The 18,092-nt window shown below is 34.1% G+C and overlaps 1 protein-coding gene across 10 annotated transcripts in view; it reads left to right on the forward strand.

Moving 5' to 3' along the window:
- The window catches only part of LOC105426441 (Dpr-interacting protein kappa), a 164,260-nt gene that overhangs the window by 77,761 nt on the left and 68,407 nt on the right, over nt 1-18,092 (forward strand). For 8 of the 10 annotated variants that reach the window (XM_089071389.1, XM_011637665.2, XM_011637669.2 and 5 more), the window contains exon 1: nt 14,126-14,282. The exons of the other annotated variants lie outside the window; for them this stretch is intronic. In XM_089071389.1, coding sequence (XP_088927515.1) covers nt 14,204-14,282 — 79 coding nt within the window. In that variant the 5' untranslated portion in view covers nt 14,126-14,203. Of the gene's footprint in view, nt 1-14,125; nt 14,283-18,092 lie in introns of those variants that run through there. 10 annotated transcript variants of the gene reach the window in all.

The raw sequence follows: 18,092 nt of genomic DNA on the forward strand, positions 1-18,092 counted from the left end.
TAACGTATAAACAATTATCTTAAGTATTAAGAAATAATGATAAGTGTTATTTGAGTAATATATATAAGTAATAGATATTATATTTGTGTGTGTGTGTATGTGTGTGTGTTTGTGTTTGTTTGTTTGTGTGTGTGTGTGTGTGTGTGTGTGTGTGTGTGTGTGTGTGTGTGTGTGTGTCATCTGTCTACATATAATATTTATATTGTATGATGATTATAAGAATTATCAAATAATTTAAAGAACAAAAAGATATCCAATACATCAAAGATTTATTAATTATTTCTACATTTATGGAATTTATATAACTAAAATTTTGCGCATATTTTTGATATTTCCGCGTGTATCAAATTGTAATTTATTATAATTATATATTTCTGGTCATTGTGCGGTTTCATTTACTATACATCGACTTCAATGATCACATCATATCGCGCATATCAGCGTGAGATTTGCAATATGCCATACATTTCGGTTTGTTTTGTTAAAATCTTTCGTTGTCGGTTTTTTTTTTACTAATTTGCGAGACATTGCTGATATCAAGCGGGTTGTATTCTCATGGGAATGTATGTTTTTTCACGTTATTCTTTCGTCACAATGTAATAAAGTGCACGTTGGGATGCGATTAACGTCGGGAGTGCCGTGCAAAGTACCGTATTCTGGTGTGATTACTGCGCACGTGATCGTAATTAACCGTATTTTCGCGAATGTTATGTGAGTTCCACGAAAAGAGGGGAACTGAGGGAAGGAGGAATAGTTTGAGAACGCATGGAGCGATAACGGAATAATCTTGGAGTGAATAATTTATTATGTATTATTTTATTTATTATTTTGCAGAATTAATTATTTTATAAAAGTAATATGTATCTCTTAAAATAATAATTATTTCTAATATGTAATAATTTGAAATTTTTTCTATATTACATATTAATGTAAAATATTAAATCCATCGTTATTTTTTATATCTGTAACTACTAATTTTATTTTATTTTAAATACTAAATTTATAAAAATTATTTTGTAAAGTATATTTAAATGTGTGTGTGTGTGTGTGTGTGTGTGTGTGTGTGTGTGTGTGTGTGTGTGTGTGTGTGTGTGTGTGTTAAATTAAGAGAAGAAAAGTATTATAAATAGAAATAATCTTTTATAATTCTGTCCTTACTTATTTGATAAAAGTAGATTAGATCAATATTTCATTCCAGAATGTATAATCATCCATTAATCTATTATATGCATTCTTAAATTCTTTATTTTCCTTTCTTTTTCTTTTTCTAAATAAAGTTCTAGAAAAATTTTAAATTTATTGTTGATCTCCCTGTTCTAGATTAAATATCTAGGATTATATATTGCAAAATAGCGGTATTCAGAAATGTTTTCAACATGAATATATCGTAAATATATATAAAGAGAAAAACAGGAAATATCTTGCATATTTTAATTATTTATTTAATATAAAACATATTAACATATTATATTTATTTTAATAATATTAGATTTATTTTAATTTTTTTAACCTATTTATATTTATTCATACAATTTCATGTGACTAACAATAAGTATTATTTAAAACAAACTGACATTTAATAAATATTTTATTTCAAAATAAAGTAACTTCTCACCCTGATTATCTCAAAGTTAACAAGGAATAAAAATGGATAATGAGTGACAAATCGGTTTTCAATTAGACAACTTTGATCGTTTCCAACTTGGGAACTTGCACTTTGCACTTTGACATTTTTATGACAAATTTTCTCCCTTCAAATCCCTTCTCCCTTTTATTATTAAAATATTTGTTTTGTTGATTTTTGATAATAATTGTTAAACATTTTGTATATAATTTTTTTGGAAGGATAACACATTAGCACATTGGCAGATTAAATCGTGTTGAAACTTGTATACATGATAGTAATTTGGTAAGGTAGCTTTAACACACCGCAGGCGCAATCTGTAAACTCAAACAACCGCGGTCGCATCTAATCGGCGGAAGGCATACAGAGACACGGTTCGCATTTAAATTCACAGACAGCTTAAATTTCATCTTTGAAGGCCCACCATGTCGCAAATATATAAACATGAGTTTAAAATTTACGCGCAAATAAACACACATGTAATCTTATTTTATTGTTTTATTAAAACGATTGCAATATACAAAATGTAAATTAAATGAAAAGATATTAAAAGATATTATGCATAAGTAGACAAAGAAATATTTATAAATAATAGCAAATATTAATTTTAAATGTGTTATTTTTAAATAAATGAGAGAAGGCTGGTAAAACATTGTCTTATATTTATGTTCTTCAAAATTTGTACTTCTAAATATACTTGTAGGATTTTAGAAATAATGCTATTAAAATTGCAAACAATCTTATACACAGTTATTTATTTTTATAAAAATATTTGTTTTTTAATATTTTATAGAAAGAAATAGTCTTAACGATGTGAAAGACACATACAGATAAGTATAATTCAAACGTAACACGAAACATTACAAAATAAAAATTTTTGCATAATATATTAATTGTCCAATAAACGTATTATAACGTATATAACGTATTTATTATATACAATTTCATAGTAGTTTTATGGTAAATTAAATCTGTAAACCAATAAATCTCGATTATCGCATGCATAAGAGCATAGGGAATTTCTGATTAAATCTGTTGTGGAGACGCGTGAAATTAGCATCAAATGCTCTATACGTTGTAATTGACATGGAAACCAAAATGTACTCACCAAAGCGTATAAGCATTAATGAAGTCTATGCGAATTATTACACTCTGTCACGTGCCAGTCAATTGTCACAAAATAAACGCGCTACTCGCCAGTTGCTTGTTATTGCTTCATTAATTGCAGGCACGGCAAGTAAGCGGAAACATAGCGTATTATCTAATTTATCGAGGCGGCTTGTCCTCCGCAGATGCACGTCGATGAGAGGCGATTTGAGTGGCGGTCGGGCAATAGTGATAAGCGCGGCGGTGTAATTAATCTGCGCGAGCGCACCTCGCGAAATATGCGAATCTTCAGCGAGGTAAAATAAAAGCGGATACGTAATATGCAGTACAGGTATCCGCGTTATTCGGCCGGCCGCGTCACAATGGCCGCAAGGCGATTATAAACTAGAGCAATTAATTATAAGTGGTCTCGCAGTATAACGACTTCATGCTGGAAATTCCGGCGTGTAACGCTGGTGCATACCGCGAATATTTGGTTTGCCATGAAACGCTTCAAGACCGGCCGTGCCTTCGTCTTCCGGTATGCGGTGAAACTGCAGTTCCCTGTTCTCTTCTACCCGCTTTTCACCCCTCCCCCCTGCCCTCCCCGTTCCTACCGCTATCTCTGTCTTTTCCATTCGTGATGTGAGTATTCGGTAACCATTGCGCTCGTTTTCCTTCTCCGAGGCGCCATTTATCAATTACAAGTAGCGAGCACCTGGGAATAAAACGTTGAAAAATCTCATTGTCAATGCCGGATTTTCGCCTGCTTGCGTCTATTTCTCGTTGCCACTTAACTCGTCGCAAAGCTTTTACTTACAGAACTTTTACCTCACGCGCAGAAGCAGGGAGGAATCTCTGACAAAGGACGCGCAGGAATGCTCGCGTTCCAAAGTCTAACATGATTTCAGACGCCTTGTAATGCAGTTATCCTGTTAAGTTTAACCGCTGCTTATTATCGCGCGCAATTATCAATTTCCCGATACATTCTTTAATGGCAAATTGAAGTTTTTCTTTCAATGATCGGAGAGGAAGGGGGAATTTTTTTATAAATTTATATATAAGAAATAATTTATTTATATAACAAATAAATTGTTGTATTATAAATACTTATTTTTATATTCGATATAGTTGATCATATCAACATTTCAAGAGAAGATTTCATCGCTCTTTATAGTTTGGCTCGATTGAATGGCAGAATTCTGAGATTGATAAAGACTACGGCATCAAATTCGCTTATAAGAGGATCGATGAGCGTCGGTTTCAAATCATAAACGTAATAACGATAAAATGTCATTTTGCTTCAAGCGAGCCGGTGAACATTTTCAGTGCGAAGGAAATAACGTATGTTCGGTTTTCCTAATCGGATGTTCGACTGGCTTTTCCGGGATAATAGCTCGAGCAGGCGGGATTACGGAGGGACAGAGCCTCGGATAGCTTCTCTATCGCTTCGATAATTCTGTTCGATGGTCCGGACGAGCTGCCACCCTCGCAACCAGAATTTTATATATTCCTTCGAACGTAAGAATGCATGTAACCAAGTATAAGTATTCCAGTCGCACACTCGGCATTATTGATATTCAATTAATGTGTTTATATTCCCTGAGAGAGTTATAATATTCATCTCACGATAAAATATATTTGAAGAATTTTTAGAGGAAGAAAAATGTTATAATTTTAAATTGTTGACAAAGATGTTGAATGTTAAATTTAATATTATTTGTTTTATGAATCTCATTACAATATTTACTGCAAATTTCTCATAGTGAAAAATGAAAAGCATTTTTATATAAAATCATTTTGATACATAATTTATTTGTTACAATAAAGTTTTTCTACAATAAAGTGATGATCTTTCCTCTGAGGATATAAAGGAGACTCAAGTGGCAGCTTTAATTCGAGAAACATCGTATGTTATGAGCGAGGCCTTTGTCATCTCATTAAAATTACGTGCGAGTGGGCAGTCATGTTAACTTGGCAACAACGTCTAGGAAATCAGCCTTCAACGCGTAGTATTCAGAGTACCCAGAGAAGGTACTTACAGAGGAGGTTACTCTTAGGTTACCTTATTGCTCATTACCAAGTTTAAGCTGAGATAAGCGTTAAATGTTTGCGCATTGACTACCAAGTAAACATAGCCTTGAAGTAATAATTAAATGCATGAACATATTAATTAAAATATATAAAAAAATATTTTTTCCTTATTTTATAACTATAAAAAGTTACATTAAAGAGAATAATATTTGCTTTTAATGTCGATTAAATTTTGTGAATCAAATTTTATAACTTTTAATAAATGATAAAAATGCCTTTAATTGTATTTAAAAATAAAATTTGCTTTATTGCTTTCAGGGTCTTATTATGAATTAAATAAATTTGGAACAGTGTGTAAATCATACATAGTAATTAAATTGTAATTTTATCAATTCAGCCTCTTATAAAGTAGATTCGACTCGATCCTAAGTGGCCTTAAATTTATTACACTCTGTGATTTATTATTTTCGAACTCGATTAATTATTTAGTTACTAAAATATTCACCGATAAAAAGAAGTCGTGAAATAAGATAATGTTTAACTGATTTTCGTTAAGATTAATTTTAAATTCTTCGATAAATCAAAGTCTGTAAGAAAGTATGCAATTATTTCTAACGCAGTCTATCTCTAATAAAGTTTGTGAGTAATAAATTATAAAATACAGTGTGTTTAAAATGTTATTAAATTTAAACGTTTAAATCACTGTGCACTTTGAAAAAATTTATTGTTATAATAACTGCACCGATATTGGAAGCTGTAAAGTTTTTTACAACTTGTAGAACGCATATTGTTCCATATTTATCTATATATGAAACCTTACAAGCTTGCAATTTGCTCTTATTAAATTTCATATTACTTGATTTGTAATACGATTCTGCTTATGGAAGCGAGGCGTGTTAAAAAAGATATCGTCATGTTATTCTGCAGAGATGCAGACATCGGATATCGTTACACTAGCGCCGTTGTTTCGAGTAGTATTGTTTCGGGTTATTTCACACGGAGCTACGAGTCCCTTTCATGTTTGAGATCTCCGTGCTACCGACGGCGAACTGAATAAAAGGAAAATGAACCCGGCCACACCCAGTCAGTCTTCACATTCCGAGGCGTTCACCCTCGCCCCGGGAAATCACGGTAATCTCGAGTTTTTTCAGGAAAGGGATTCGTGCCCTCGTTGAAATAACCTTAAGAACTTTCGCGGGCTTATCGTACAAAATGCGACGGCTCCCTGCAAATAGTTCGCGTTTAACGTAATTGGCCTCGGAAAGTGATTTGCATTAGTCCGCGTAAAATCTATGTTGTAATGGCGATGTTTATATGCTGGTAAAACTACATCGCTTAATAGCAAGAAATGTAGTATAGGAATTCGCGAGGAAGATGATAATGTATTCTGTACGATGACGGAGTCGCCGCAATTGCGTACAAACAAGTGACCGCACATACCACCATGGCTACATAGAGCGTTTATGAATATGTGATGGCTGCAACCATGAGTCTGCTTGGTGTTGCAGTTTGTCGAGCGAACTTTAAAACGTATGCAATTTTCCGCCATATCGCATTACGGGATGCGCGAGGAAAAACAATGGCTTTCCGGCCCGCAATTTCGCCTTCGTACTGTTGCATACTTGTAACTCACGTATATTAAAATTATTAACGTTTTGCGGTTGAAGCGAAAATGCATTTGATGCACGTGAAATATACGCGCGAGGGAAATAATCTGTTTCTGAAATACGTATCTGAATATATTGTATTACATTTCTGCAACGACACGCATGACAGAGTCTTCGCGTGGCTCACAAATACTGCGCCGAGAGACCGAGAAGGAAACTTTCGCATAGGTTGCAATTTTTATTCTTAAGTCAGGGAAATGCACGAGTTATGATTAAAAAATAACGGAAGAGCTATACGATTAATACGGCTGGTGTAGGGATAGCTTCGTTTTATGAATAATGTAAAAAATATGAAAAGCACATACATATGAAGAAAACATTCAAATATTAAAAATATTTTAATTTTCCTTTTTGTTGATTTATTTTTTAAACACGTTGGTACAGAGTAATATCAACTTTACCATGAAACAAAATTTCCTTATAATTGATTTAGAATTTCGAGAAATTCTGAAACTTGAACAGCCACTTGATAAATAAACAAACGTAGCATCTTGAAATCTTCTTGTAAGCATATATGCCAGAAATAATTACATGTTATATCTTTTATTTAAATTTATATATACTCTCTGTGTAATGTAAAATTTTATTTTTTTAAAACATATATTTAATTAATTTAATAATTAATCTTATGAAAAGGCATTTATTTTATTATTTTCTTACATATTTTGTTTATTTTGTTTACATATATATTTTTTATCGCTTCGTAGATTAAAGAGGGCTTAAAAAGTTTTAATATTAATTAAAGCATTATTACTTTTGAAGTATTATTACTATTTTTAACGACTATTTCATCAAACTATTTCATCAATTTAGTGAATGATGTAACATCCCATGTTATAAATGTTCTTCATTATAAAAATAATAACGGTATCATCATCAATATCAATATTTGTAACGACTCAGCGAAATTCCGACGAGACATGGATAAAAACTGCTACACAGCAAAGTCGCACAACTCGAGCAGAAAGTACTGATAGTACATGTCAGGCTAAGATATCTAACCTTGCTTAACTATTACATGATGTACGAGTGATGGTGCGCGAAATTTCACGAATACCGTGAGGTAGAAAAACGACGTGTTTTTCACTTAAATATATCGCCATATTGGCGATGCTCGGTCCCGTCTAACCTACAGGAATATCTATATTTTAGAGAGGTGCTTGCGTGCTGCTGTTTATTCAATGCTTATAGCGCAAGCCAATTTATCTCATGCTTCGGACAAACGTCAAAGCCTTGTGCCTGAATAATGGTACGGTGGTTCGGGTTGTGGTTAGACAATGACGTCCCAATGCTTTTCGTCTCGTAGTCCCTTCGACCCCTAAAACAACCGAATCTACAACACAGCCTCGTGCACCGACACGCTTGCTTATAAATGTGCATGCTTACACATCGCTGGTCCAAATGTACACGCAAGCAGCCTCACGCTATGTTCGCCTAATTAGTCGTCCTTATGCGACTCGTTTATCAAAGGTGCACGCACACGTTGTAGAACTCAGATACCGTTCCCATCCGGTGAGAATTAATTGAAGGGCTCAATGCGAAACTGTCACGTTCGGTCCGATTGACGTGGCTCTTCCAGTCAGCCGAGAGTCTAATTACTAGATACGTGAATATTACAGCCGTACCGTGTATAAATAAATACAGCGGACATCGGGTTTGATCGGAAATAAATTATTATCCAACCGCATACAAATCTGGTTAAGTGGGTGTCATCGAAATTCAAATCCGCCGACACGGATTTTCCCAATTAAACAATATGTATCCATAACCGAAAGAATGCGTATATAAGCATGTTTATTAGCTTAGCCATGTATTTAAACTGATGCACCGCAATATACGCGTAATCGATTTTATTCCTACATGCAAATCGACTTTGCATGAGTTTGACAAATGTAATGCTTTAATGCAATCTATCCTGTAACAATGTTATGTAGATAAAACAGATTTAATCGACGTTACAATGATCTTTTGAGTTATATTAAATTATCTGTTAATTATGCCAATAATATTAACAGAGCTCAAACGAAATAGTATAAATAAATTAATTTCCAATATAAAAAGCAAAAAATTTATTCTTAATATGCGTCTTAATAAACGTGTCACTTTTTCTTACATGTAGAACAATTACTATAGACATGCAATTACATTTTATATTTATTTCCGTTTATTATTTGTATAAATAATTATTTATACGAGAGACGTAAACAATTTACTAATTTACATATTAACTAGATAATTAACTCATTGGGATATTGGTACGACAAACATTACACATTCGTAAAGTTGCATTGAGAACATAAAGTGATTAATAGCATTAATCATTTTAGGAATGTTGCATAGGCATTATATAATATTTATAATATATCAATATAAAATAATATTTTAAATATTAAATATTAGATATAATTCTCTATTACACTTATTAATTATTTTTCAGATAGTTATTTTGGTTTGATCAGCTGTTTTAGTTTTGAAACATAAAAACGCACAATTTGCACAATTCTGTGTAGCGATAAGAAATTATGTCGCTGTGAAAGTGAATATAAGTTTTCCATATCAAAATGAGAGTAGATACATGCGTGACTACTGACTATACTCAAATTGGACGTCATTTGACGCAATTGATTTTCCATGTTTCCTTATGAGGGAGATACAGCGATGTACATATCATTTATTTTTTATATCGGGCTTGATTTCATTATTTTGCAAGGAATCGCCGTCAGTCTCCACGATTCTAAATCAATATCCTCTTACGAGGAAGATTTTACGATGCACTCGGAATTATTGCGCCGCGTGCAATGGAACGCACCGCGCGTCGATATTGTCGGAATATAACAGGGATTCCCCTATGGGGCGCGCATTATATTACCGGTATAATATTATCGCTCTGTTGTAACGCGCTCGTGACGATCGTTAAGGTCTAGTAAGATCGCCTGATGCCTGAATCGGGATTTGCCCATGGGTTCGCTGGTGAGTGAGGGTGCGTGTGATGGGCCAAATAATGGTCTGGTTATTAACAAAGTTCCTCGAAGTTTTCTCGTTTGTGCTTGTGTGCCTCCTCGCATTGTGCGCCCTTGCACGTTAGATCGCAAAACACAGTACGTAGACGATTGTCGAGTGCCGTGGTTCTTTCGTGAACGCGATACCATTCTCAGCGTAGCGACGTAGCGAAAACCTACAGGGAAAACCTTCTTGAATTTACAATGCAGACTGCACATATGCAAGTGCAAAAAGATCAGGGAATAAAATGTATGGTTTAAACCGGACGGAGACATTGAAAAAAGCTTTACATATTTTTTATATGTGGATGTTTTTTCAATCAAATTAGGTACGTTATTTATGAGTATACATATTAATTGATAATACAATGGTATAAATTTAAACGTTCAGAATATAAGAGATTCAACTTACTTTATTACTTTATTACTTTATTACTTTATTACTTTATTACTGTGTTATTATCAAATAAGTATTTTATATTTCGTTCAAGCAGTGTTTTTTGCAAATAATAAAATCCTTTAATTTTGTATTGTTATAAAACCTTTTATATACCATATTATATTTTGTATAAGTTTTTATGAGCAATGAAATTATTTTTCAAGATATGATATCTGTGCGCGTAAAAAAGAGCATGAAAAATCTACAAAATATAGGAAATATCACCAGTATTGTTGTTATTTATCCACCGTTTCTAATTGGTTGCCAATCATATGATTCGGCTGAGTAAATTTGAGTTGATTCTATTGGTTTGACAGTTTGACACTTAGCAATTAAATACCGTAAAATGATTGAGTGAGAGCAAATAAAAAAATAATTTATAAAACGTAAAATATAGACATAGACATAATATAGATAGAGAAAATATGACATAAACTAATTGGAAACATGTCTAAAATGATGAAAACATTCGTTGTGAATGTTGAAATGAATACGCGATTTGCGGTTGACGTCTAATAATAAAATAAGAATGATATTGATGGTAGAAAGTAGAGTTTGTAAAATTTCAATTCATGCATATGTGAGATTAAAGAACGAATCAGCTGTTAGGAGAGTTTCTCAAGTTTCTCAAGTTCATCCGTTTGCCCTCATGTGTTTTTTCGCTTTACGTTCATGCACTCGCATTAAAACGCACGAAAGCTTGGTACTTAGAGCAAGACGAATAAAGCGGCAGTGTGATTCTTTTCCCGAGTCGACAACCGTACCACGGAGTGAGCACAGTCGGAGCTTTTGGACGCTTCTCTTAGCGCTTTCGCAGAAAATCGAATTACTCGTTTCGCGTTTGCGGCCCGTCGACGGCAGGAAATGAGCATCCAGTCCTTCGCTGGGAATGGGCATTTTCCGGAGCCGCTTCGACGTCCAGGACGACCTTCGCGACGTCTCGTCCGATCTTCGTGCAATTTGATTTTATCGCGGATGCGAATCTAAAAACAAACGATCATAGCGTTTTTCTTTTCCGTCAGACAGACCGCAAGAGAAGTTATACGCGGTAGATAGCGACTTCCACGGCTTTAAAATTGAGCACAATTTTACGAATGTTAAGCTAGGAAATACTAAAATAATAATCTGTATATATTCCAATATATCGCATTGACATTTGGAAATGTGTGCTCAATATGCGTGCGTGCGCGCGCGCGCGTGTGTGTGTTTTATTTAACAATATTTAATACACATTTATTATTTTTTTGCAATAGTTATTTATAATTATTAATAATAATTCTTGATTCTTAATTCTTTAATAATTGAATAAGACAAGTAATCAATAAATGAGCAATATGATAATGGTTTTTGTGAATGCCCCAGCTTTTATGATTATCTTCATGCTTTGGTAATATCAATCTTTTAGGCACAAAAAGTAATGTCAAAATACTGAACGATCGATAAATGATACAACCGAACTGAATTAATCTAATTTTGAGATTATTACATTAAGATACAATATCTTTATCAAATATGTTATAAGTATCACTCAGTAATTTAATAAATACGTATAATTAAATTTTTTTTATATTTTAGATTATAATTTAAATTATTTTATTTGTACCGTTATATTGATATTATTTAATAATGTTAAATGTTCCAAGTGTTTATATTCTTCTAAACTTAACAAGACCAGATCATAATCAGTTATACGCATTATGTTTTCATATATATTCGTGTTTTCAATATTTACTTATTTAAATAATTAAACATATATTATATTCTGTTTGTATCAGTTCAAACCACATATCGTCAATCTACTGGTCTATATATGTATTTCTATATTAATAATATATATGACAGAGGCGCGATCGTAAATACAAATATTTTTGATTAGCTGAAAGTGGCGCATGACATATGTATTTGTTGAATCGAGATCTCGTTTGTCGCTTTATCTGACGTTTTAGTAAAATAACTAAAAAAATTTTTAATAGAGGATTTTTAATTACACATATAATTTGGACAATACCTATAGTTTCCTTCTTGGAGACTCGCGCTTCCATTGTGAAACTTGGCTTGAAAGACCTACAGAAGCACCGGTACAACAGTGCCGGAATATGTGCGACGAAGCAAGTGTAGTAGAAATGTTGTCGGCTTTACCTTACCAACGAGTGAAAGGAAGAGAATGCCACGGAAAGAAGAAAGAGAAACAGAGAACGAGCCAGACGAAAAGGGAAGTGCGACGAAAAGAGGCAAGGAGTGGAAGGGAGTTAGAAACACGTTTCGCTTCCTGCCGTCACCTTGAAGCCATCTCTTACCGGTTTACGAGGGCACCCACGAAAGTTTCGGTACACTTGCACTTAGAGTCATCCTTGGGGATAGTGCGATGTAGGTACTGTAATGCCTGTTACGAATACTAGTCCGAGAGAGAGAGAGAGAGAGAGAGAGAGCTGTGGGTTGGGTTTATGACTTGCACTACTCGTTCGCATGCCACGAAAGACGTGAAACGCTTAAACTCCTCTTGCAAACCTTTTTGATGGCGACTTCCATTCTCGCTCCAGTATATATATATCGCGCTAACGATTTCCCGACTCGTGACTTGAAACTAATTTCAGCATTTGCGCATGTCGCTCGTTGTTTCGTAATTTTTGATTTGACAGTTCTCGTGACGCGGCCACGGCGCCGAAAGATTGTACGTGAATCACGTACTACTTTCGAAGAAAGAGTTTCACAACGATGCGTCCGACTTCGTTAAGCTTGAAACAGTATGTACAATCGAAAAAGGAGCTTTACGTAGAGCATCCGATCTCGTTAAGGTCTAGCCCGCGTCTAAAGGAGTTGATAAACGAGGATATCTACTGATTGATCGACAGTCTGTTAAAGTAGTCTCCGCACGTGTAGGTTGCCCTGATGCGGTGAATCACAGGTCACGAAATCTTATCATCTGACACGGAAAAGTGGATAATCTTTTTCACCGTCGGACCGACGATCGATTTCAAGCTATTTTCACTCGCCACAGATTGAAAAGCAACGTTTCGATTGAGCACGTAATTTCACTCTGTACAGGTTCAGTAGAGAAAAATGATAAACTCGACTTTTCGTCTTGTGAACGTGAAATTCATGTCGGACCATACAACGGGTTTTACTACTTACAATAATAAAAATATAATTTGCATCAAACATATATGTATTTTTTAAATATAATTATATATATATAAGTACGATTTATAATAATGTAAACAATGTTTAATATTTTTTAAGATTTTGTTTAAGATTTATTTAAATAATTATAAATTCTAGTTGCGTAACTGTTAAATGTACATGTATATACATATTTATACATTTATGCAATCTGAATAAATTATTTAAATAAATAGATCTTAAGCAAAATTGAAAAATGTAAAACATAATTTATGTATATATGTGTATATATATATATATATATATATATAAAATGCATAATTTATATCACATCTGTATAAAAAAAGTTTTTTAAATACACACAAAAATTGATATATATTGATTATTGAGAGAAAGAGAGAGAGAGGGAGAGAGAGAGAGAGAGAGAGAGAGAGAGAGAGGGAGAGAGGAGAGAGAGAGAGAGAGAGAGAGAGAGAGAGAGAGAGAGAGAGAGAGAGAGAGAGAGAGAGAGAGAGAAGGGCAAAATTACTCCCAAGATATTTTCGTTTAAGAGCATATTATGTATTTGAATACAAGACAACTTGTTCTTGCTAAAATAACTTGTGCACGATAACGTGCTTAACATGATAATATCTGTACATACTAATTAAGCAGTACATCGGATCGATGCAAAGTCAAGAGTGCAGTTGCTTTATATGTTATAATAAATTTCGCTACTTCTAGAGAGCGACGCAGATTGTATAAACAGAAACATAATCCAGCGTCTACTTGTTTAACGCAGGACGTTCGATCATTTATCTATCCTAAGGGGACTTCGGCGGTCGAGTACCATGCAACTAGCGTTGGTGTCTACGTGTGTTTCTCGCTACCTTAAGAACGTGTCTCCAGTACGAGGAAGGCGGGTCTTACGGTTTGTGATGGCGGAGGGCACGTGAACCCCGACGGGCGCATGCGAACCACCAACCCTAAAGCTCACGGCAGACCAGAAAGGATCACGCTCTCTCCCTCTCGTCTCATTCCACCCCCCTCTCCGTCCCTCTCTCTCTTGCTCGCTCTATCACTCTATCTCTTTTCCGCTCTCGCTCTTGCTACATCTCTCCCTACCGCTCTTTCTTACCCTCTCTTTTACTCCAGCCGCCACCGAACCGGGTAAACCCCTCGTGTGTCAGTCCGCACCGAGATTCCGGCGCGAATCATCCTTTCTCGTCGTGGCGTCACGCCAAGTTCTAGATGGATGTCGCTGATCCGCATTATTGTGTCAGCGATTTACGTCGTCGCGCAGGTGTTCCTCGCTCGTCCATCCCTTGTGGAAGGTCAGTGATGATGAAGTTCGTCGTACGCTAACATTGAAAGTAATCGCTGTCTTGCTTATGTTCGAAAACGGCGTGTATAGGACTAGTACGTGACCTATTCGGTTATAACAGCGTCACGAATCTGTTACGTAAAGTTTGCTTCGGCCACTCCGCGAAGTTAATGTTAATTACATCGTTTGAAAATTGCGATATGTTGCGATGTTTACTGTAACATACGTCTTTTCGTATTTCTAACTACTAGTGCTCTTGTAGTATATTTTCTCTGTATGCAGGTGGTATAAATTTATATTAAAGTTACAAACGCGAACCGTGTGCGAAAGACGATGTAAAAAATAAATGAAAGCGGTGAGTTATCATTAGAACTTGGTCCGCGCTATAAATTAATAACTATTTCTTGTATAAATACTACCTACTTTATTCGGAACATATTCGGTGCGTTCTCAACATTCTGTTTTACATTTATTAACACAAACGATAAAAAAATTATGTAAATATCAATAGATAAATATTACATGTTTGTATTTCAAATACAGCTTATTTTTAACTTCCAACATTTATTTTAATAAAGAACAACATTATTTACTTTTTTAAATGTATTAATAATGTTTTTTTTATTTGCACCAAATTTCAACATTTATAACTATGAGATAAATGATTTTAAGAGAATGACAAATAAATATTTTATTTGTAAGTACACATACGGGTATCTTAATATTATTTTCTGCGACCATAATTTGTTAGAAAACAGCACGTCATATTGTGGCATCGAGGTCATATGATTTTAGAATTTGAGTTGGTCGGCAACTTTCAACAGTTTGTATGCTACAGGATTTCAGCATTAATTTAATGACATGCCGTAACATGTTGCAACATAAGCAAAATAACGTCGCGTCATGCACGATGAACTATACATGATAGGTACACGACACTTGCATTTTATTTGTGCAATTTGCTTCTGTCAAGAAGAAGCAATCTATCAACGCATGTGTTATAAATTATCAATCAGAAATATTGGATTTCTTAATAACTTAATAAATATTTCTAGTATTAAATAATATTTCTTCAATTCGATAAAACATTAATATTTACTGTATGCTTTTCTTTCGATTAAATGCAATAGTTATATTTTACATATCATAAGTTAAATTTTTGGCTTTTTACAACAAATTAGGTTGCCTATCGAGGTACATTTTCTACCAATGTAGATTGCTTCATTATCAAAACGGCGTGTCAGTTTCGTACAGATGGAAACGTGCAAAGTATCGCATACGTCTGTGATAACGTTATCACAAGAAATTTAATTTCTCTTTCATGTTTCTTTGCGGTCTACTTTCACTCTGGCTTTTCGGAATCAAGATAAAATTCTCGAGATAAAAAGTGGAATCAGCGCCTAGCACAAAGAACACGCCAAAACTTGGCTCAATTTATCTACGATCGCGTTTTCAACGAAACTTGAGATTATAGTTGATGTACACATTGGGGTGTGGTGAGTATCTAACCCACCGATTGGCCCGAGCCCTCGATTCTTCTTACCGCGGCGCGATTATCCCTCAATATCCTGATACATTATTTATCCCCATCTATAAAACCTCAGAGTTTTCATGAAGGCGAGAATCCTTCCGTACCAGGGAACTTTTTTCCACGTCCAATCCCTGGCACGATCCTTACCCACCGACAATAACGAACGGACGAGACGACGAGTGCGAGTGAAGCTTTTCTACTTTCCTCATTGTCCTTTTTCTCTTCGCTCACTTCGCTCCCTTTTCTCGACGAGTTCGTCCCACCTACCAAAAGCCTTTCCACATTGACTGCCAAAAAAGCCTTGGCAACAGCACGACACTCATTTAATTTAAGGCTAACAAAGCACTATCCGAGACAAATCCCCGGATTAGTTTTACGGCGTTCCTATTTACACTTCAGTTAGAGGATCACTGTGTTTTACATTTCTCTATGTATATATTTTCACCGCGATGCGACGTTTCTGTACAATGTATACTGAATAAACAAAACATTTTTCAATAACATCATTAGACAACATTGTAATTTAGATTGTAAAATTTGTGTCAGATTTATAAATTAGAAATCATTATCTTACATAATTTCAATACATTCTTGAGAATCTAAGAAACAGAAAATTAATCATCATTGTTCTACTAATTATAAATAAATATGTTTAGGAAGTTCTCTTTTCTTCGTAATTCCAATTAAAAAAAAAATCTCTATTACGCTTTAAATTATATATTAATGAAATTATATATTAATGAACAATGCAATACTTCTTTTATTTCTTAATGTTAAGCAACATTTAATTTAGAATATAGTAAATTTAAACTTCAAATAGTTTGAAAGATATTTTACAATTAAAATTTAAATGTAAAAAAAAAAAGCATTTTTGATCTTTTGATGAGAAGAAATTAATATTAAAATAATTCCTTAAAAATTACGCGTAGTATGCAAATAGATGGTTATGCTCAATTATAAGCATATCATTTTTAAATATTAAAATTACTAACATCTTAGAATATCTTATAAAAAAAAGACGTATTGAGATGTTTTGTCTCTATTGTTGAAATTACTATCAATAATATAGCACAGATCGTGAATCACGTTCCATGTGCTTCGATCTTATCCAAATTAGATTGGCCATGATTGACTCATTCGAATCGATGCGCACTATTGTTCGCGGCATGCCATTGTGTGCATGCTGTATAGTATGGAGCGATCATTAATATACAATGCTACAAGGCGTTATTCAGAGATGAAAATTAGGTGAGAGATTTACCGAGATATTGATTCAACGGATCACTTGTCTTAAGTTAAATCATAAAATAATGCGAGACACAAGAAGAAAATAAATGTAAATTTGACTACAACCTACTTTGAACGAACATATAAGTCACATTAGATTTTAAAATAGAGTTCATAATTTAATATGTTGCGTATTTTGATACATACATATACGTAATTTAATGTAATCGATTTAATATAATAATGTAATTTAATATAACAAAATTTACATTATTCTATAAAATATATATGCACAACGTTAAAGCAAACAGATTTGTCATAGAAAATAAACAGTGATCTAATAATATTGATTAATAAGCAAGATTATCCCGAAATTAAATCCATTTAGAAATTGTGCAAATATTGGAGATTCCCTGAGACAACTAAATATTTATCGTATCTGTAATATATCGATCACACACTCCAAAATGTTTAGGGAAGAAATCACATCTGGACATGTGCACAAAATATCAATATGACGTAAACGAATAACCAGTTGCGTTTAGTTTATTATTTAGAACAAATTGTAACATGAGAATAGATCGGTGTAAATATTTATCACTATTTTCGCTCATTAGAAAGGTACAGGAATCGATGCCTTAAGTAGTTGAGATAGACGTACAGCCGGCCTTCTTTAACCGTAAGATAGAACCTCGATGTTGCATCGAGGGAAATAATTCTCTGCACTGTCTCGCGTATACTCATGATTTTACGAGATCCTCTTTATTTCGGGTGTACTGTGGACAAATGCGACTAACGTATCGAACTTCCGTCCCAGTTAATTTATGGCGTTGGGATTAGGGGAGTAAAATAGAGAGGGAGAGGCCGGAAAATGGCAATTCTGCAGTGCGGGTAACTATCCCCTTTGCCCCCTCCTTATTTCTCGATCTACTTCGCTCGAATGGGTTCAAACGTTTAAGAGGCGAGCGTCTCTGTTTCTCTCTTTCTTTTTAACCATAGTGAAATATCTCTGCTAAGAGAAAGAAACGATCACCCCCTCTGGGGGTTGACAAAAACAGGGGT

Source organism: Pogonomyrmex barbatus, unplaced genomic scaffold (assembly GCF_055798465.1).
Source record: "Pogonomyrmex barbatus isolate J1 unplaced genomic scaffold, ASM5579846v1 scaffold12, whole genome shotgun sequence".
In the NCBI taxonomy this organism is placed as follows: domain Eukaryota; kingdom Metazoa; phylum Arthropoda; class Insecta; order Hymenoptera; family Formicidae; genus Pogonomyrmex; species Pogonomyrmex barbatus.